Genomic DNA, 19,614 nt, shown 5'->3' with positions numbered 1-19,614 from the left:
ATTCTCTAATGAGACAGATGAAAGACAATATTTTTGTTTTTATTTTAAAAACATGCGGTTTAAAACAAAATTTAAAAAAATAACAAAACTTGGGACAGGAGAGTGGATGGAAGACAGATGCTTCTCAGCTGTCAGCAGGAATAAATGAAGCCAGCAGCCAAGCTTTGTCCAGGATCCAAAGGCCCTTTTGGCAATAGTATTAACAACATCGGCTTGCTTGGGCCACCAAGACTTTATGTGCTGGCCCCTCCAGGCATCCCTCCAACAGTTGGTGACTTGAGCTAAGTCTTGAACTGTTGTATCCTCTGTTACTGTCTAAGATTTCAGTCCCTAGCCAGCTAGGAACCGAGAGGTTTGGTTCCAGGAGCTTCTCTGCCTGGATATTAATCACCCAGGATATTTACTGAGAATACTAATTACTTTCCATCTGGGTCAATTCTAGAATATTTTGCAAAGGATGAAGACAGAATCTGGCTCCTAGAACCTTTGCAACAATTCTGCTGTATTCCAGTTCCGTTAATAGCACCATCTGTAGACCCTGAGCAGGTCCAATTCTGGAAGTAGACAGAGTTGGCCAACTTGGGAAGCCATCTCCCAATGGGGCCACAGTTCTGGGGCCACAGAACGCTAAAGGGAGAGGGCTGTGGTTCTCTGGGAGAGGGAAGGTCAGAGCGCCAGCACTGAGGAGAAGACAGCTGCATCTGTCAGAGACAAAACCAAGAACATAACTCTTAAAGTGAGTGGAGAAAAAGCACCTTCTCATACTTCTTATGGAAGAAAAAGGCAAGAGAAAAGAGGGCATGGACCATCACCAAATAGTTTAGAATTGGGCAAGAGGATGTTACAAGACCAACAGAGAGTTTCAATAATAAAATCTATTTTACTGAATGTTAGGAGGATTAAGTGCTTTGTAAACTGTTAAGTGCTTTACAAACATAAGGTAGACGTGGTATTGCTATCACCACTGTCATCATTATTGTTGTGGTGGGTATAATCTCCATATATGCAATCAAAATCCACCTAGTCCCGTTTCCCTTGTCCCTTCCCCAGTCTTACTCTTGGGACTTGTCTGGCCCTCAGGCTCAGGCACCTTCCAGTCCATCTTTCGGCCCTTCTCGTAAAGACCCTTGAGCACCTTGTGGAAAGACTCAGGCTCAGTGCCATTCTTGCTTAGTTCCAGATACTTTCGGTAGAGCTGAAGGGCTGTACGGGCATCCTCAATACTGTCATGAGTCTCCCCTTGAATTTTCAGGTCTGGGATAAGTAGAGGTGGAATATTTGGGGACCTAGCAAAGGGAGGTAGAACATGTCCCCCCACTCCCACCCATGACTCCCAGAAAACAACAATAAAAAATCTGACTACCCCAAGGGAAAAAGAGTCAAACACCTTCCCTAGTGCAAAGAAAGGACCACTAATAACTCAGGGTCCTCCCTACTCCCACTTAGTCCCCCAACACTTTTTCTGCTCTTAATGTACATAAGAGGGGCCTACAAGGCAGAGCAACTCACCCAGAAAGTACCAAGCAAGGAATCGCAAAGAAATCATTCGTTTTCGGGGCATGTGGAACAGGTAGACAGTGTCAAGGACTTGGTCCTTGGGCACCTGGCAGGAATAAAAGCATGGGAGACTTAAGGTAGGGGATCTATAATTTCCCATTCTCCAAAAGTACAAATGTATACCCTGAGGGGTCCACCCTCAAAAGAGGACTTGCTCAAACCATGAGGTTGATGACCCGGAAGTCCTTCTGCAGGCCATGGCCCACAAACTTGACTCCAATGTCGATGAGAAAACGAAGCTTTAAGTAAGTAGACTTCAGAGTTGTGAGGTGCTTGGAGGAAATTTTGGCATCGAGGTCTCCAGGCTTTATCCCCGAGTATTGAGTCAAGTAATCTACCACCTAGGAACAGAGAAAAGGACTCGTGAAGCAAGGTGCAGAGTCGTCTCCTACCACTATTCCCTGGGTTTTCGAGCACTCTACATAAGCACAGGATCTGCTTCACTTGCACCTCCATATCCTAATACCTGCTCCTGGGTAGAGATGTAGTCATCAATGAAGGGGATACCCTCATTGGGTCCCTGCCCCCGGACACAGGTAATTCTCGCTACTGACATCTGGCTTGGTTTAATAGTAGACTTGGTACCATCACTGCGTAACTCTGCTTCCTCCTACATGAGAAGAGTTAATAAGGGAATCAGAGAAATGCTTATAACTTCTAATATTCTCAGAGTTCTGTTCCAATGCCCCATCCTTTTGATCCTAGTTACCTCATTAAGGGTGACAAACTCAGCATCCAGACCCACCAGGTCCCCAACCTGTGGCATCTCATTCAGCATCAGTGGAATAAAGGTAGTATGCGTTTTCCGCTGCTTCCGTGCCAGGGAGGCTTCGGCCAGTAGGACACTTGCCTCAATAGGGTTCTTGACTAGAAGGGAGAATACAGAGGACAGAGGGCTGGGATAAGGAAGTGACTAGGGGAGAGAAGCCTGGGGTGGCTGATCAGAGACTCTGGGTCTATACTGTGATCCCTCAATAATCAAAGCATGTAAGTAAAAAGATCATGTCTGATGAGTAGCAAGGCAGAACAGGTGAAATCAGAAAATTATCAAGAATAAGCAAGGAAAAAACTAGGAAGACCACGGAGAAGAAATAGTAAAATTTTTACTTTGGACCTTAGTTTAGAACATCTAGAAAAATAAGGTTATAGAGAAGCTGTAGTTTAGAGGTACCAAATAGGGACTTAACAAGGAGCTCATCTCCAAAAGAAGAGGTCTTCACTTGGGGGTAAGAATGGTTAGGCTCAAAATCATAACCTCAGCTATTTTGATCAAAATTCCTTTATTACCCCTTCCCCACTTCACTCTCAGGATTTCCCATTTTTATTTTATTTTTAATTTTACTTTAACTCAGACATCTGGGATTTCCAGCTTTTAAATTGAAGGTCTGATAAGCAGGAATCTCTTTAATATCCCTGGAAATATTAACATTGGTTATCAATCTTAAATACTAAGCAACATCCCAGGTTTCATCTTGAAGTCCAATCAAAACTGCCCACATCCTTTGCTACCAGGTGGCAAGCTGGTAAACAAGGAAAAAAAAATTGCCCACACCCTTGGGTCTACTATGTACCACTTACTGTTCAGGTTGTATCTGGAATTGAGATTTCTTTTGATGTAATAAAGGATAGCAGGTACTTTCCAATTCATGTCAAACTGTACAGCTTCATGCTACAGAAGAGAAAAAGCACTTTTGGCCTATATACACGCCTCTTTTCCTTTCCCCTAGTAAGACTCAAGTACTTTTTTTCTTTAATTTATTATTTATTTATTTATTTATTTATAGACAGACTCTCAACTCTGTTGCCTGGGCTTGAGTGCTGTGGCGTCAGCCTAGCTCACGGCAACCTCAAACTCCTGGGCTCAAGCAATCCTTCTGCCTCAGCCTCCAGAGTAGCTGGGACTACAGGCATGTGCCACCATGCCTGGCTAATTTTTTCTATATATATTTTTAGATGTCCAGCTAATTTCTATTTTTTTTTTTTTTTTAGTAGAGATGGGGTCTTGTTCTTGCTCAGGCTGGTCTCGAACTCCTGACCCCAAATTATCCACCACCTCGGCCTCCTAGAGTGCTAGGATTACAGGCATGAGCCACCTCGCCTGGCCTCAGGTACTATTTTTAATTCTTCTAATGCTTTTTATTCCTGAGGATCCTTCCCTCTTAAATCTGCCTGGCATTCTATAGGGCTGAGGATAAGGATGCTAGGAAAAGGGGAGAAGAAAGGAGGAATGGGCCATGTTGCAACTAACCTTATCAATAGGTTCAATAAGAAAGTCATTGAATAGATACCACTGCTGGTGAGTAACGCCCTGTGGAGACACAAAGTGATGGCTGCACCATTCTGTCTCAGAGTACACACTGTGGCCATCGCAGGAGAATCCTGCCCTGTACCACTTCACTCACCTCCTTGCGTTGGTGGTAGGTCTCTCCAACTTTGATGTGAGCCACCAGGCTGCCCCCTGTGCGTGAGTCCAGGATGTGTACCACAGTAGCCATCAGGTCATACACATAGACACCATGCTCCTCCTCTGCCCTGGCTGGGCCCCACTGTGAGGGGGGGTACCCAGGCTGCTAAGCTAAGTTTAAGGATGGGGAAGGAAGGGGAACGAGGACAGAGGATAGGGACTGGGGGTATAGGGGATGGGGGACCAGGGTAGATTATCTCCATCCTAGCCCAACTATGACTCCGAACACTGAACTGAGCCACTGTGGGACCTACTAGGCCTTATTTCCTTCCTTTTCCCTCTGCTAAGTTCCACCTTCCCCCTGCCCTGCTTCACCTTCTGCCATGCCTTTTCTCCCTTAGTCCCCTCCCTCTTTCCAGTTTTTCAACAACCTGCACCTCATCCCCATCAGTCCAATTGCAAACATCCAGCCCTTTGTTCTTGGTCATCTTCATGCGAATGGAGAAAGGAAGCCAGATATTCTTCAACTCCTCAATAGAGGGACACACCAGCACACCCTCTGGACTCCCTAGTTCCTTCCTATCAGGTGAGAAGAATTGGAAATTTGTTGTGAAGAGATCTAGCCAGTGACAACAGAGTCCACTGGGTAGTTCAATCCTTTGACAACTTCCAAGACAGCACCTACCAATCAGCCAAAGCAAATTCCTTGTTCTTGGAGATTTCCCCACGTTTCTTTACTGCCATCTTGAAGGCAACCTGAACACAAAGGAAAAACATCTGATTCCTTAGAATATAATCCTATATGAAGGTCAGAAGGGGAAGAAAACTAAAAAGTACTCCTAAAGGCCTGTTTCCAGCCCTAGTCCTTACCTCAGCCTGCATTCTCCAGAAATCAGCCTCTTTTGAGCTGTTTACCTCACAATTGATGACAAGAATATCTGGCAGATGGCGGATGTTACGGGTCTGAATCTTAGAGGATAAAACAAACAAGGAATGGCAGGAAGTGTAGAGGAAAAGAAGCATGGACAGGAACCTGGGTCTGCATCCTCAAACTGGGGCTCCTCCCACTCCCCATAGATCCCTGGATGGCAGTGCTGACATAGCCAGCCTCAGATGAGATGGTAGCTGAGTCCCCAACACGGCAAGACTCTAGTCCAGTCCAAAAACCCACTCACCGTAGGCTGGTACTTTTCGCAGTTATCACACCAGGCCTGTGTATTCTGTTCCAGGCAGATGCTTCGCTTCAGCACCTGAGCAAAGTCATAGTTCTTCCCGGTTTTATCTGAGGGGAAATTGAATGCTTCACCCCTGGGTCTCCCCTCTACCCACAGTTAGCCCCCCCCCCTTTCCTGATGTTACAGGACATTTGGGGGAGCCTTCCCAGCCAAGCTGCAGGGTATATTACTGTTGCTACCATCAGGGTAGGAGAGCGTGAAGAGTAGGGTGGAAGAGGCTCGCACGGTCTCACTGCCACAGCGGCAGAGGCTGCAGTTCTCCATCTCACAGCTGAACAGCTGCCCAATGACAGAGTCCCCCGATGAGCAAAAGCTGCTAAGAGTAGAAAGGGAAATATAGGCACACTGAGCGAGTTAGGAGACCTTTTAAGTCACAGAGGGGCCTGGCCTGTCATGGTGGCTTTAACTATTCCTATCCCGATTCCATACCTGCCTCCAGCACCTCTATAAGCCTGTGGTACTTCCAGCTCCTGCATATCCTGATGTAGTTGAGTGAGAATGAAGCGATTCCACCTCTGAATGAGCCTGGCCAGATTGCCCTTGCCTGAAGCCTCATCTGAGTCAGCCAGGATAAGACCAAGGGCTGAGGCCTCAGGAATGGTACGGAATGCCCGAAGAAAATTATTGCCCTGGAAGCATATTGGTGGAAAAGGGTTTTCTCCTTTGTAGCCATTTACACAGCAATGTCCCTGACTACTGTCCACCTCCCTCCCCCTTCCAGTTTAAGTGTCCTAGGTCTCCAGGCACTGACCTGGCAAGGGTCACCACGAGAGAGGTCCAACATGTGGAAGAGAAAGCCCAACTCACATGCCAGGCAGAACTCCTTCTGGCAAAGGTGGTTCTGGATTAGACAGCGAACAGGCTCCAGGAAATAGAGCACCTGGAGGGAAGAGCAGGAGAACTGGTGTAGGAAACTGGGACAGGGAGGAGGAGAGATGCATAGGTTAAGTGCTCTGGTGGGAAATACAAAGCAGGAGTCCACCAAAGCATTGGAGCTCATAGAGGAGACTTGAAGGTTGTGAGGGAAAAGAAAGAATGGTAGAGGCCATGGTAAAGCAGGCTTGGTTGAAGAAACCTGGAAAGAGCCATGGGGAAGAAAGGCAGTAGGCAAGTTCAACTTGTAGAAATACCCAACCCTTACCTGGATCATGCAGTTACAGTATGCATTGGGGATGTGAGGCTCTAATCCAGCAAACAGGGTCTTATTGTAGTGTTTGAAGTCAAAGTCCTCCAGCCCTAGCTTGGAATATTTGATGGTCACCTGAGGCAGAAACAGTCTGAGCAAGATGAGGATATCCTCAGAGTCCCTGAATCTTCCCAGTAGCCATAGACTTTCCCAGAACCTCCCACTCAGGTCCAGGGTCGCAGGTGAAGGCCTCCTGACTTAGTACTTCAATCCTTTCTCATACGAACCCCTTCCCAGGGTACCTTTCCCCACATCTCACAGGGCCCCTGCCTTGGTGTCCCCCAGCACCTTGCGGTATTTCTTAGAAACCATGTGGAGATGTGGCTCCTCTTCCCGCCCTATCGGTGACTCAGTGACCTGGCTGAAGCTGTCAAATTCACTGTCCGACTCCTTGAGTCGGTAAGGAATCTAGGGATTTTAAAAAGAGGCAACCTTGTTGGATGTCTTGTCATCTTTGGCTTTACCCCCACCTTTATCCCAACACTGAAATAGCCACCAAGTCCTGAACCTTCTATTTTTCTAGCATTCTCAGCATCCACTACTTCCTTTTTATTTCCACTGCCATCACTCTACTTCATCACAACTGGACAACTGTGATGGCTTCCACGCTCCTCTCCCTATATATTCATGCTGTCCAGCATACGAGTACCAAACTAATCCTCCCAGAATGCTGTGTATCACTTCTTCTACTACACACTAGTATTCAAGGCTTCATAATCTGGCCCTTTCTAACCTTAATCTCTCACTACTGCCCAATACCAGTAGCTGTCCCAACCAGAATGGTGTACTCACAGTCTCGCTCAGACATGCTTTTTGCACTTATGCCTCTCGAGATCTTCAGTAACACTGTTCTCTCATCTTGAATATTCTTTTCTTGTTACTATCTACTTACCCATATTCCACATTTCCAGCTCAATATCCAACTAGTTCATTACACCTTTCCTGACCACTCTAACCCAGAGTAACATTTTCCCTCCAAACAGCTCTGGCACTGAATGCTTATGATAATCCTTTAGCATTTAACGATCAAATGTAAATAATTTCTGATATGTCTATGTCTTACCTTCACCAACCCAATACTAACTTCTTAAGAGCAAGGACACTATCTTTTTTATCTCTGAATCCTCCCTAACACCTAGCATAGTTCCTTCAATTCAGCAGGCCCCCAAAAACCTTTACCAACTGTCCAAAAACAAAAGAAAGACTAGTAAAGGAAAAAGGAGAAATGCCAGTGGGCTGATTTTGGGGCTGACCGTCTCCACTCTGAACATACCTGATTGCGAAGCCTGGTGCGGGGGTTGGGTGCATAGCCAATGAAGCCCACCTTCTTCATGGTGCGTAGAATCTCTGCATCCACAGGTGGTGCACGCCTAGAATCCAATATAGTTCTAGGGCTTGAAGGGTTGTGTTGTCTACCCATCCACTCCCCAATCCCCAAAGGCCAAGAAAAAAAGAAAATATTGAAGGTAGATAAAAATCAGGAAAGTAGTAAAATAATAACCAGGCTAGCAGAGAATTCTGGTATCCTGGCCCTTTCCCCCTCCCTCCTTTTGGCCCAGAGGTGGGGTACAACCTGGGAGCTGGAGCAGAGTTGGCAGCAGGCCAATCAGAGAGAAGTGTGTCAGTGGTGAGCGGGACAGGGATGAGGGAAAGAGGCAGCAGGTCCTGGCTCCAGTCCAGAGGAGGCAGTGAGTCCACGAGACAGGGCAAAGCAAACTCAGTCTCACGGGAGTAGGGGTTGAAGGAAGGCTCAGGGGAATCAGTCCAGAGGTGCACACAGCCCTCAGAATCCCCAAAGGCCAGGGCCTGCTTGCTGGCTGACACATCAAAGGTCATTAGCAGAGGCCCCACAGGATTCACATGAAAGATGTCTGCTGGGTTGGCCAGGCCTGTAGGCTCACAGAACTGGCACTGCCCTAGGAGGGAGGAAGAAATCCACTGAGCCCCAGAAAGTGAAAGGGAACTATCCTTATATGCCCTTCCTACCCTTTTCTCTGGTATCTAGGCAAGATGGGTCCCAAATCTATGCCTAGAGAGAAAAAGAATGCCATGTGATGTCTCCCCACAAACTATAGGATGGTTTGCTACCCAGCAAAGAGCAATTCTAGAGTTATTTTGCCTGTTCCATCTTTATTTTTTCCCATGTTCCTCACAACAAAGGACAAAACAAAAGCTCTAATCTCTGACTAAACCCAAGTGAAATCCTGGGACCCCAATGAAAGGTTACTTCTTTTCCCAACAAAAAGGTTTCTAGAATAGTACTCCTGTGCCTAGTTCCCCTTTGCTCATCCGTCCCTCCTACCCAATCCTATATGCCCTTCATACCTGACTGGGAAATGATAGCAAGACGAGAAGTATATGTAGGAATGAAGCGCAAGAAGGCAGGATCCACATGTACTTGAAGTGGTGTGATGGCACGCATCATGCGCAAATCATACACCTTGAGGAAACGGTCACAGGCAAGGCCAGTGAGACGGCTGGAGAAGCCACAGGCAGCCAGTAGATTGCCGTGCACATCAAAATCTGACAGACTCCCTGAGAAGGCATCAAACTCATGCTCCACCTTAAAAGTACGGAGGTCTCGCAGGGAAACCTAAATAAAAGATAACTCAGTTATCTGCCAACTCTGTTATCAGAAAGAGTACCTGCCACTTACCTAATCCTGTGAGGTCCCTACCAAAGGAACTAAGGCTATAGGTTGGATAGGGACAATTAAGAGTCCAGAAAAGGCAAACAGAGAAGCCAAGAGCTGGATAGGAGCCCAAAGATAACTCTTGTTTACCCCTTTGGCTCTAAGGTACCTTGTTACAATAGAAAACATCAGGCTGCAAGACAATCTCATAGTATAACATGGCTGAATAGGAAGTGAATTTACTCTTTTCATCCCTCATCCCCAATCCTACTATACCCCGAGAGTTGAAAGAAAGCACAGCCTAATCAGATATCTAGTGAAACAGGGCCCTGTGGTGGGAGAAATGGAACTTGGCCACCTTGCCAGACGTGTGGCCACAGAAGAAGAAGCGATTTGTCTGTCTCATGATGGTGACTCCAGGTGTTTCAACTGCATACTGGAGAGGGAAGCAGGAACAACCAGTGAGACAATGATTTTTCCCACAGACCAAAGGAACAGAAAGGTCACACCCACATCTCAGGCACATCACCAGCCCAAGCATACCCTGACCCACCAATAACCTCAGGCCCTGCATGGGTCTTTCCTGTCCCAGGCTTGTACCTTCTGAGTCTCCTGAACAGTGTTAAGATCAAGCTCCAATATGTGGTTCTGCAACCCACCAATGAGTAAAGTACTGCTGTCAGTCAGTAGAAGACTGTGCATATCCTCGTTCTCATCTAGCCTGTTGGGAAGAGGAAAGGCTAAGGGCCCAGGGTCTCACAATCTGCCAATCCCTTAGCCTTCTCACCCTATGAGGTACCCTCTCTCCCAGTCCAGAGCTTAGAAGCCACTTACAGATAATCAAATATAATGAGGCCCCCACGAGCCATATACTTGAGGTTGTTCTTGGTGAGAAAAAGGATACCATTCTCCAGGCTCTGGATCTGCCGAATGTCATCACTGCCATTGACCTGAAAGGATGAGTAGCGCTCCAAAGCTGGGCCGAAAAAAGAAGTGGCATGGCCCTGTAGGGAACAAAGATGACAGAAACACCCTGAGTGGAGGGAAAGGGTCATTCCACATGTAGGTCAGGGACTAGACAGGGCTCAGATTTTTCTTTTCTTGCTTGGCCTTTGTGACTAGGAGCAACTGAGGCCTAAGGCTAGGAACCATATGCTGCATATGCCTGTAGTCCTAGCTACTTGGGAGGCTGGGATGGGAGGATCGCTTGAGCCCAAGAGTTCCAGGTTACAGTAAACTATGATCACTCTGCTGCACTCCAGCCTGGGTGACAGAGTAAGACCCCATCTCAAAAAAAAAAAAAAGAGTACTAATCAACACCTGATATATTGTATATGTTTTTTGTTTGTTTGTTTTGATTACTGCTTATTCCAAACTTAGAGCAAGGTCTGGCATCTAGTAGGTGGCTCAAAAAACACTGGTTGTTCCATGCCAGCATCTGTGTGGGGTAAAAGAAAGAAAAAAAGGCCGGGCGCGGTGGCTCACGCCTGTAATCCTAGCTCTGGGAGGCCGAGGCGGGTGGATCGCTCGAGGTCAGGAGGTCGAGACCAGCCTGAGCAAGAGTGAGACCCTGTCTCTACTAAAAATAGAAAGAAATTATCTGGCCAACTAAAAATATATATACAAAAAAAAATTAGCCGGGCATGGTGGCTCATGCCTGTAGTCCCAGCTACTCGGGAGGCTGAGGCAGTAGGATCCCTTAAGCCCAGGAGTCTGAGGTTGCAGTGAGCTAGGCTGATGCCACGGCACTCACTCTAGCCCGGGCAACAAAGTGAGACTCTGTCTCAAAAAAAAAAAAAAAAAAAAAAAAGAAAGAAAGAAAAAAAAACCAAAAAAAAAAAACCTGGTTGAATGAATTAGTATCTACCTCTTCAGCTTATAGTCCAGTAAATCCTAGTTGCCTGTAGTTCCTGCACTCTGTACTCACCATGCTTTGTAATATCTTGGGGATTTTTGTTTATCCTGTGCCAAGACAGCCTTTTCCCATCTCCTTCACCTAATTCCTACTCATCTTTCAAGCCTCAGTTCAAGTGTCACTTCCTCCTGGAGGCCCTCTCTGACCCTCCTCCATGATCTCCAGCACCCAGTACATATTTTCACACCGGCACTTAGTACCATGAAATTATCTGTTCATGTTTCTTTTTTACCTCACTGTCCTATAAACTCTTTGAGGGCAAGGATTATGTTTTATTCAGCTTTATTCCCTGTGCCTGGCATAGCAGTAGACATTGCCTGCTGAACTGAATCAATCACACACAAAAAATTCATCTCTTCTAATGGAAAAACGACTCACGCTCCATGAAAGGTAAATTAGTAAACCAAGGACAGCATATTATTTCTTACAAAATCTTTGGGTTCCATAGCATATTGGCAATATGGACATACATTTTAAAAAATTAGCATTGATAACTGCTCTGAGAGTAAAATCAACCAGAGAAGACTGAAGCATATCTCCATGTAAGAAATGCAGAAACGTTCATTAAACATTCTGTAATAATAAACATGGAAAACAGAAAAGAGGCATTAGAGATTGGATTTGGATGGCTACAGACTAAGTGATGTGTACAATTATCAAGATTAATCAGAACATGGGATGGGCAAACTATGATAAAAGCGGATGCTTTCTGAGAAAGAGTACCTATGTAATTTATTCTTGGATCCTACACTCCCCTTCTCTCTCCCCCACCCTCCTCTTGGCTTAATTTAGAGACCAAGCTAACTCTCATTATTTCAACTCAGTTCTGCTTCCTTGCAAAGCAGCTGTCTTTGGGGCCAAGACCACATAAAGAACTCCAACATATCCTTTCAGCCCTCACAAAGTTCTTACCCCATGGCTCCCCACCCACAGCATCTCCTCGTGCAAGTCAAAGTGGGAAACGGAGACAGGCACACCCACTTCAGCCACCACACTGTGCAATTCAGAGTAGACACCTTCCATTATGTGCACTGACTCCTGGACGGGAAGAGCCTCCAAGGCCACTCCCTCTGGGTCCAGCTCCACATTCTGTAGCAGACTTGGATTCAGGTGGGCATCCAGGACAGGGTCCAAGGCAGAATGCATGGTGGGAGCATATTCTGCCAGTCCAGGATCAAGACCCTCAAAGTTCATGATGACGATGGCAGTTGATTACACTTGTGTCACACCCTCCCTTGCCAGTCCCTTTAGCCTGACCCAACCTTCAGCAGGACAGCACCGATGGGCCTAGAATGGACATCTCAGCCTGCAAGGGGAAAGAGGTAGCTGAGTCAGGGGTAGGTCCAAGTACTGCTACTTAGTTTCTTCTAGGTTATGTGGGAGGAAGATGAGGCAGGCAGAAGGAAGGAAACTGCCAGCCTGAGGATGAAGCAGGCAGGGGGCAATGGGCAGTGGGGTAGGGTTGGGAGAATTACTGTCCCTTCCTGTCCTCCTCTAGGCCCTCTGTACTCCCGATCACCCTACTATCTAACCTAATTTTCTTTCTTCTCCCTTCAGACCTGCTCACTGGCCTGGCTCAGCCCTGAACCATCAGGTGAAGGGAGCAGGAACTACGGAGGTTGCAGTTAGGTAGAGGGGTGTAAAGTGCTTGTTTCCCAGAATTTGGGTTAGGATGGCGGGGGGCGGGGGTTGGCAGTGAGGAGAACAAGAGAAGTCAGTTTCCCAGAATCCTCTGTAATAATTACCCAGGATTCTCTAGGGGAAAACAACAATGGCCAGTTACCCACAATTGAGGCGGGGGTAGGGGAAGGTGATGGAAACGGCTAGTTACCCAGAATTCCCTGGGGGAACCAGAGAAATCGGTTATCTAGAATTCGACCCCGGCGGCGTGAGCGGAGAGACAGGGCAAGGGTCAGATGTGTTCCTGGGATGCGTACGGGGAATGGGTCATTACCAAGATTTCTCCATGGCGGATATTTTGGAGCGCGTGGAATTAAAACGAGTAGGGGTAGCGCAAGCGCCGTCACCTCCGTGGGAAATTCCAGTTTCCCCAGTTGTCCCCCACGCCTCAGGGTCAATCTAACTCTATGGCGGGAAGGACTGGACTCCCGGTAGCGGCTTCCAATCAGGAGGGGCTTGGGGCGCGTCTAAACCAATCAGAAGGAGCCAGGTACAGGCGCACTCCGCGAGAAGGCGTGTGACGCAGGAGCTGGGCCAAGACAAGGTTACGGGGCGCCGTTGGGAACAAACGAAGGCAGACCCTGGGCTTGTTTGCGGTCGTGAAAAGTAATCGTTCCTTTTTTAAATCTTCTTGAATAAAATTAGACCTAGGCTTGGAAACCGAACTTTTATGTTCCCGGTAACTTTAGGATCTCTAGAATAAGGGGCGTTCAAGGCAAAGTACTGGGAATCCACTGCTGGGTATTCCCAGCGTGGATTAGTTCACCCCTTCTTCCGCGGTGCTCTAGTGAGCTACTCCGCAACCTCTGACCCTATTGCCCCCGAAACTCGCTGGCATTTCCTATCATCCCTAGATATGGGAGAGAAAAAAGGAAGCGGGAGCCACACTCTTGACACGGCCCAAGTGGCCGCATCTTCTACTGTCCTAAAGGCATCCATCTGAAACTCCCATCTGTGATTGTTCCCTCCCCAGAGGCCCTGGTAATATTCCAGGGGAACAGGACCCCCAGCGTATGAAATTCCCCTAGCCCACGGAGCTGGACGCTCTCTCAGAGGGGAATGAGAATGGCAAATTGAGACATTTGCCTTCTCGAAACTTAAACGATTTACCATCAACGGTTATTCTGAGGGATTCTTGGGACCTGTGAGCTTGAATCTCTTTGGAATGGGTCCAGGTTGTGAGATGTCTCAGGACACTTTAGCTCAGCTATCGTTACTGTTTCTAAAGGCCACATAGAGGGACTCTGGTGGAAGAAATTCCTCACAGAGGATACAGTTTTAAAGCATTTCTCTTTCTTAATAAAAGCTGATAAGTAGACCTTCACAGAAAGACCCAAGAATTTATATTTCCAGGACTCAGAGGACTCCTAGACTCAGGTAGAGGTCTAACAGCAAGAGGAAAACAACTCAGAGGGTCTCTCAAACTGATCTGACTTCACAAGTCCTTAGATCTAAAATAACACAAAAAGGTGGGTGCTAAGACACCTAGACAGTTCCCACACTTTTAAGAAATATACATATTTGAGGTCTCAAATTGAGGACAACTACACAGATGCATGAAAGTTACAGAGCCTGAGATACCTGGGCCAAATAAGCTACTTTTTAAATTACACATGTTCTTGTGTCTCCTCACAGTATCATATAATGCAATTATTGGCCGGGCACGGTGGCTCACGCCTGTAATCCTAGCATTCTGGGAGGCCAAGGCAGGAGGATCGTTTGAGCTCAGGAGTTCAAGACCAGCCTGAGCAAGAGCGAGACCCCCATCTCTAATAAAAATAGAAAGAAATGATCTGGACAACTAAAAATATATATAGAAAAAATTAGCTGGGCATGGTGGCACATGCCTGTAGTCCCAACTACTCTCGAGGCTGAGACAGAAGGATTCCTTGAGCCCAGGAGTTTGAGGTTGCTGTGAGCTAGCCTGACACCACGGCACTCTAGCCTGGGCAACAGAGTGAGACTCTGAATCAAAAAAAAAATAATACTGCAATGATTAAGAATGCAGGATCTGGCCGGGCACAGTGGCTCATGCCTGTAATCCTAGCACTCTGAGAGGCCAAGGTGGGAGGATTGCTTGAGCTCAGGAGTTCAAGACCAACCTAAGCAAGAGCGAGACCCTGTCTCTACTATAAATAGAAAGAAATTAGCCAAACAACTAAAAATGGAAAAAATTAGCCAGGACGGTGGCGTGTGCCAGTAGTCCCAGCTACTTGGGAGGCTGAGGCAGGAGAATCGCTTGAGCCCAGGAGTTTGAGGTTGCTGTGAGCTAGGCTGACACCATGGCACTCTAGCATGGGCAACAGAGTGAGACTCTGTCTAAAAAAAAAAAAAATAATGCAGGATCTGAGACTGGGGGTGGTGGTTCACACCTGTAATCCTAGCACTTTGGGAAGCCGAGGTGGGAGGATTGCTTGAGGCCAGGAGTTCAAGACCAGCCTGAGCAATCCCAGCTCCTTCGGAGGCTGAGGCAGGAATATCACTTGAGCCCAGGAGTTTAAAGTTGCAGTGAGCTATGATGATGCCACTGCACTCTAGCCCAGGTGACAGAGTGAGACCCTGTCTCAAAAAGAAAAAAATAAGAATGCAGAATCTGAAGCCAGATTGTCTGCACTGGAATTCCAGCCACTTAGTAGCTCTGTGATCTTGGATAAACAACTTATCTCTGCATCTCAGTCTCCTCATCTGTAATATGGGGATAATAATAGTACCTATCTTATAAGGTTGTTGTGAGAATTAAATGGTTTAATACATGTAAAGTGCTTAGACAAAGTACTTGGCATAAAGTGAGAGTTGGGTATATATTAGGATCATTATTAACCACCTAGGGGAACTTCAAGTGGATTTGGAATATGGGCATCCAACTGGAAAGGCCTGCCTAGGAGTGTCTTGTGAATATGATTTGCATAACGGTTGAGCCCCAGCTGACGTCAAGGGCTTCTTGCAGCTCCAGATCAGATGTAGCCCTGGAAGTAGTTCCTGCCACACAACAGTCCCACAATCTCCCCACCAACCCTGCTTCCTACCCAACTCCTGAAGCACCAGGAAGTGAAACAGAGGCAGAGCCCCGTGCCTCCAACTCACCCTTGTCCTTCTCATCCCATTCTGCAGAGCTCTACTTCCTCCTCTTCCTTTTCATCTTTCATCTCCTATCTTTTAGGGCTCCCAGAATGGGGACCGGAGGTGGGAAGAGCATAGGAGACATTGTATACAAGTGAGGTGAACTCCCTTATGCCCCTCCCTCCAATTTCCTTATTCCATTTGTGTCCATCCAATGTAGGAAAAGGCAAACCATTTCTCAACAAAACAGATAATTCTCTGATGCTGGCAATGTTTCATCCAAAGGGTGATTTGCCACAGAATCATAATATTTGAACCTGAAGTTTCACTGGGCAGTTCTGAATAGCTCTAAGGGAAGGGAGACCTCCATTGAGGGTAAGTTTCTCAGAAGAAAAGGGTCAACCTCTTGGGGAGGCTTGAGGGGCCAGCTGTGTGGTCACCTATGGCCTCATTCTGACGTCCAAATTATTCTGGGACCCTCCACTGGGGTCGGGGCAGTCCCAGCTTCGGACCACCCTCTACTCCCACGCCCAACCTCACACCCTCAGCTGTTTCACTGGATGTTGCATCAGGGAGGGTGATGAAATCAGTGACAGTGGATTTTACCCATGGATGCAACAGGCTGAAGGACCAGCCAGAGTCATTGACACTGTGTACATTTGACTACACAGAACTCTTGGGCTTCCTAGCTATGGGATAGGGACTGAGTACTGGAATGTCTAAGTTGAATTTCCAGCCCTTGCTTACACTGGTATCCTGAAAAAAAATCACCTGAATCCCACAAAGCCCATGAAAACTTAGGCTGATAGGTTGAAGAATCAGGTGATTCTTAGCCAACAAGCCTCTTCCCACAAGAGCCCTCCTAACCTCCGCCTGAAGTAGGAAACAATAAGGCCTCACGCTGCATTTGTCTGGCTTCCCAGTTCACAAAGTGCCTTCATATCCATTCCCTCCTATGAAACCAGGACCATCCAGTAAAAATAACGCTGTTTCCAATGAAGAAAAAGAAGAAACCCCTTATTCTTAGATGCAGGCATCGGGTAGGAATAACACTTCATTACAAATTGAGCTCAGCACCCTATTGGGAGATGAATGAATGCTTCTCTGTTTTGTATTTTCCTCAGGCAGGAGGAGGTGAGGAAATTAGGTTTGGCCTGGGTAGTGGTATAGCTTTGAGAGGCAAAAAGTTCAGAGAAAGATTAAACAGGAAGGAACTTGAGACTAGATTAATTTAAATGTTCGTTACTCCCCTCAACCCCCTCATCTACAGCCATTTCGATTCCTGGAGAGCATTACACATGTGTCCCATCCCAGGCCTCTAGCCACAGCAACCACACGACTCATTTCCCGTGGAACTGAGGCTGCATACCTGGGCTCCCCACGGAGGGGGATGATGCAGGGAGGGGAATCCCACCTGCTGTGAGTCACCTGCTAGTATAAAGGGCGGGCCTTACAATGCAGGGACCTTAAAAAGAGACTCAGAGACAAAGGGAGGAAAACAACAGGAAGCAGCTCAGAGACTCGGTGAAGAACAGAGGGAACCAAACCAGAGACGCACAGAACAGAGAGAATCAGGCTCAGAGCAAGTGGAAGTGGGCAAAGATTCTACAAGGACTGGTGCAAGGCACAGAACCATCCAGGTTAAGAAGCAGGCAACAACGAGATGCTAGGAAGCAGAGCTGTGATGCTGCTATTGCTGCTGCCCTGGACTACTCAGTGCCGAGCTGTGCCTGGGGGCAGCAGCCCTGTCTGGGCTCGATGCCAGCAGCTCTCACAGAAGCTCTGCATGCTGGCCTGGAGTGCACACCCACAAGTGGGACACATGGTGAGTGGCAGCCCCTGGGACCAAACTGGAGCCTCTCCAAGCCTGCAGTAGAAGACTCTGTGACCTTGGGTGGAAGCTGGAGGGTTGAAGGCCATCAAGGAGTGAGAGAGGACAGGAGAGTGGGGTTCCTGGGAAAGCCATGGGCCTGAGGGTCCAGGTGGGGTTCAAAAGTACTTATCTTACTTCTTCATTCTTCCTACCCCCTCCTCCATTCCAGGATCTACTAAGAGAAGAGGAAGATGAAAAGACTACAAATGATGTTCCCCATATCCAGTGTGGGGATGGTTGTGATCCCCAAGGACTCAGAGACAACAGTCAGGTACCACTAGGATGAGGCTGGGCCACAAAGGAGAGGGGACTGGGAACATGGCTGGGCACTGTGGTGAACAAGACGTTGTGTCTGAGAATAGTAAGGAACTGGGTGGGTCTGCAGTGAATGGAGTAGGAAGAGGGTATCCACTTGTTTCATTGCTTTCTTCTCTCCCTAGTTCTGCTTACAGAGGATCCACCAGGGTCTGATATTTTACGAGAAGCTGCTAGGATCAGATATTTTCACAGGGGAGCCTTCTCTGCTCCCTGATGGCCCTGTAGGCCAGCTTCATGCCTCTCTACTGGGCCTCAGCCAACTCCTACAGGTATGAACTAGGGACCTAGAGGATGGGGGCTTGCAAGTATCAGAGACAGAGGCTGGGGGGTTAAGGATCTAGAGTCTTGTTTGACTGTGTCCTGCCCTGTTCTGTCCTTTCAGACTGAAGGTCACCACTGGGAGCCTCAGCAGACTCCAAGCCCCATTCCTAGCCAGCCATGGCAGCGCCTCCTTCTCCGCTTCAAGATCCTTCGCAGCCTCCAGGCCTTTGTGGCGGTAGCTGCCCGGGTCTTTGCCCATGGAGCAGCAACCCTGAGTCCCTAAAGCCAACAGCTTAAGGATGGCCCTCACATCTCCATGACTCAGCAATGCCAAGATAAAACCGACCACCCCAGACACCTGTGAGCTAACAAGTTAATTAGTCCATTAATTCTAATGGGACTGCATATGTTGAAAAATTACCAGTACTGACTGAGTTATGATGCTGACCTATGACAAGGCTGAGTATTTATTAGACGGGAAAGGAAATTTTGGGATTATTTATCCTCATGGGAACAGTTTGGGGAGGAGGATTATTTATTATATTTATACTGAATAATGTACTTTTTTCAATAAAGACTTATTTATGAGGCTATGAGAGTCTAATTTCCAGGCTCAGTTGGGAAAGATAAACAGATGGAAAAGTAGGGCCAAGGGACTACCATATGCATCTCTTTCTTCTACTCTGAAGGGCTACAGCGGAAAGTGGTATTTCCTCATGACCCCTTGGTATATAGAATAACTGGGATCTTTTTGGTATTAATCCCTGTATGGCTGAGCAAGCAGAATGGGATCACAAGAGGTTGAGACTGGGAAGTGGGGTCACACCTAAGGGTCACTTGCTCCCTGATCCAGTGCCTCCTTCCCTACTTTCTTGGCTAAGAGTAGATCTGGCCAAAGATAGGCGCCCTGATCATTGCAGGATCAAATGTCAGAGCTCAGTTTTGAGCAGGAAGGGCATTCCAGGAAGATAAAGGTAAATCTCCCAAGCCAATGGGATTCTCCTGTAAAGGACATCTGTGGGCCCTCTGGGAGGAGTTTGGTCAACCAAGGGGAACTAAACTGTCTTTGAAAAAAAGGAGGGGAAGGGGCTAGTGATAATTTCCTTTCCTTTTTTTCCATAGTTGCAGCATATAAAAAGCATGGGCTTTGGAGTCAGACTCAGGTTTATATCTTTGCCACCAACCAGCTGAGTGACAACAGGATAGTTATATAATTATTCCCCACCCCCACCCCCCACCCCATGAAAGTCTAAGGGACAGGAGGGGCTTCTCCAAATAGGGAAGGAAGAAGAAGAAACATGACAAAATGGGCATACAGGGGTGGGTGGAAGAGAGGCCACAATTTGCTAACCTCAGTCCTATATAGTTTATTGGTGTCCCTAAGGACATTAGGTGTTTTTTTGTGGTATTTTTTTTTTTTCTTCTGTTTTTTAGACAGAGTCTCACTCTGTTGCCTGGGCTAGAGTGCCAAAGCATCAGCCTAGCTCACAGCA

At 47.2% G+C, this 19,614-nt stretch overlaps 2 protein-coding genes across 11 annotated transcripts; one reads left to right on the top strand and one right to left on the bottom strand.

Moving 5' to 3' along the window:
- Positions 1-18: 18 nt before the first annotated feature.
- PAN2 (poly(A) specific ribonuclease subunit PAN2) lies at positions 19-13,072 on the bottom strand. 10 transcript variants are annotated; one of them, XM_045553638.1, is made up of 26 exons: positions 12,884-13,072; positions 11,842-12,235; positions 9,849-10,018; positions 9,615-9,735; positions 9,373-9,450; positions 8,708-8,975; positions 7,956-8,298; positions 7,656-7,752; positions 6,671-6,790; positions 6,338-6,457; positions 5,948-6,076; positions 5,626-5,825; positions 5,367-5,512; positions 5,137-5,243; positions 4,832-4,930; positions 4,647-4,717; positions 4,393-4,540; positions 3,960-4,103; positions 3,806-3,865; positions 3,136-3,226; positions 2,267-2,424; positions 2,024-2,167; positions 1,719-1,898; positions 1,510-1,603; positions 1,057-1,254; positions 19-701 (listed from the first exon to the last, which is right to left on the bottom strand). In XM_045553638.1, the coding sequence occupies exons 2-26, from the start codon at positions 12,121-12,123 to the stop codon at positions 667-669; spliced, it is 3,603 nt and encodes a 1,200-aa protein (XP_045409594.1). In that variant the 5' UTR covers positions 12,124-12,235; positions 12,884-13,072; the 3' UTR covers positions 19-666. The 10 variants fall into 10 exon arrangements, with proteins under 10 accessions (XP_045409594.1, XP_045409601.1, XP_045409596.1 ...); XM_045553645.1 differs by having other exon boundaries at positions 1,057-1,135; positions 12,884-13,028; XM_045553640.1 differs by having other exon boundaries at positions 4,399-4,540; positions 12,884-13,027.
- On the top strand, positions 12,825-18,714 carry IL23A (interleukin 23 subunit alpha). The gene is made up of 5 exons (XM_045553648.1): positions 12,825-13,215; positions 17,131-17,494; positions 17,712-17,813; positions 17,983-18,129; positions 18,243-18,714. The coding sequence occupies exons 2-5, from the start codon at positions 17,333-17,335 to the stop codon at positions 18,402-18,404; spliced, it is 573 nt and encodes a 190-aa protein (XP_045409604.1). The 5' UTR covers positions 12,825-13,215; positions 17,131-17,332; the 3' UTR covers positions 18,405-18,714.
- Positions 18,715-19,614: the final 900 nt, after the last annotated feature.

The sequence above is a fragment of the Lemur catta genome, chromosome 6 (assembly GCF_020740605.2).
Source record: "Lemur catta isolate mLemCat1 chromosome 6, mLemCat1.pri, whole genome shotgun sequence".
Taxonomy (NCBI): domain Eukaryota; kingdom Metazoa; phylum Chordata; class Mammalia; order Primates; family Lemuridae; genus Lemur; species Lemur catta.
Note: the sequence above shows the minus strand (reverse complement) of the source record. Positions and strands in the feature narration are given on the sequence as shown.

Coding starts and splice junctions, on each gene's coding strand:
- PAN2 (XM_045553638.1), bottom strand. CDS start 12,123: ATGAACTTTGAGGGTCTTGATCCTGGACTGGCAGAATATGCTCCCACC. Junction 8,976..9,372: donor GTGGCCACACGTCTGGCAAG/GTGGCCAAGTTC, acceptor TCTTTTATTTAG/GTTTCCCTGCGAGACCTCCG. Junction 7,753..7,955: donor AACTCTGCTCCAGCTCCCAG/GTTGTACCCCAC, acceptor ATTGGATTCTAG/GCGTGCACCACCTGTGGATG.
- IL23A (XM_045553648.1), top strand. CDS start 17,333: ATGCTAGGAAGCAGAGCTGTGATGCTGCTATTGCTGCTGCCCTGGACT. Junction 17,814..17,982: donor GACTCAGAGACAACAGTCAG/GTACCACTAGGA, acceptor TTCTCTCCCTAG/TTCTGCTTACAGAGGATCCA. Junction 18,130..18,242: donor GCCTCAGCCAACTCCTACAG/GTATGAACTAGG, acceptor CTGTCCTTTCAG/ACTGAAGGTCACCACTGGGA.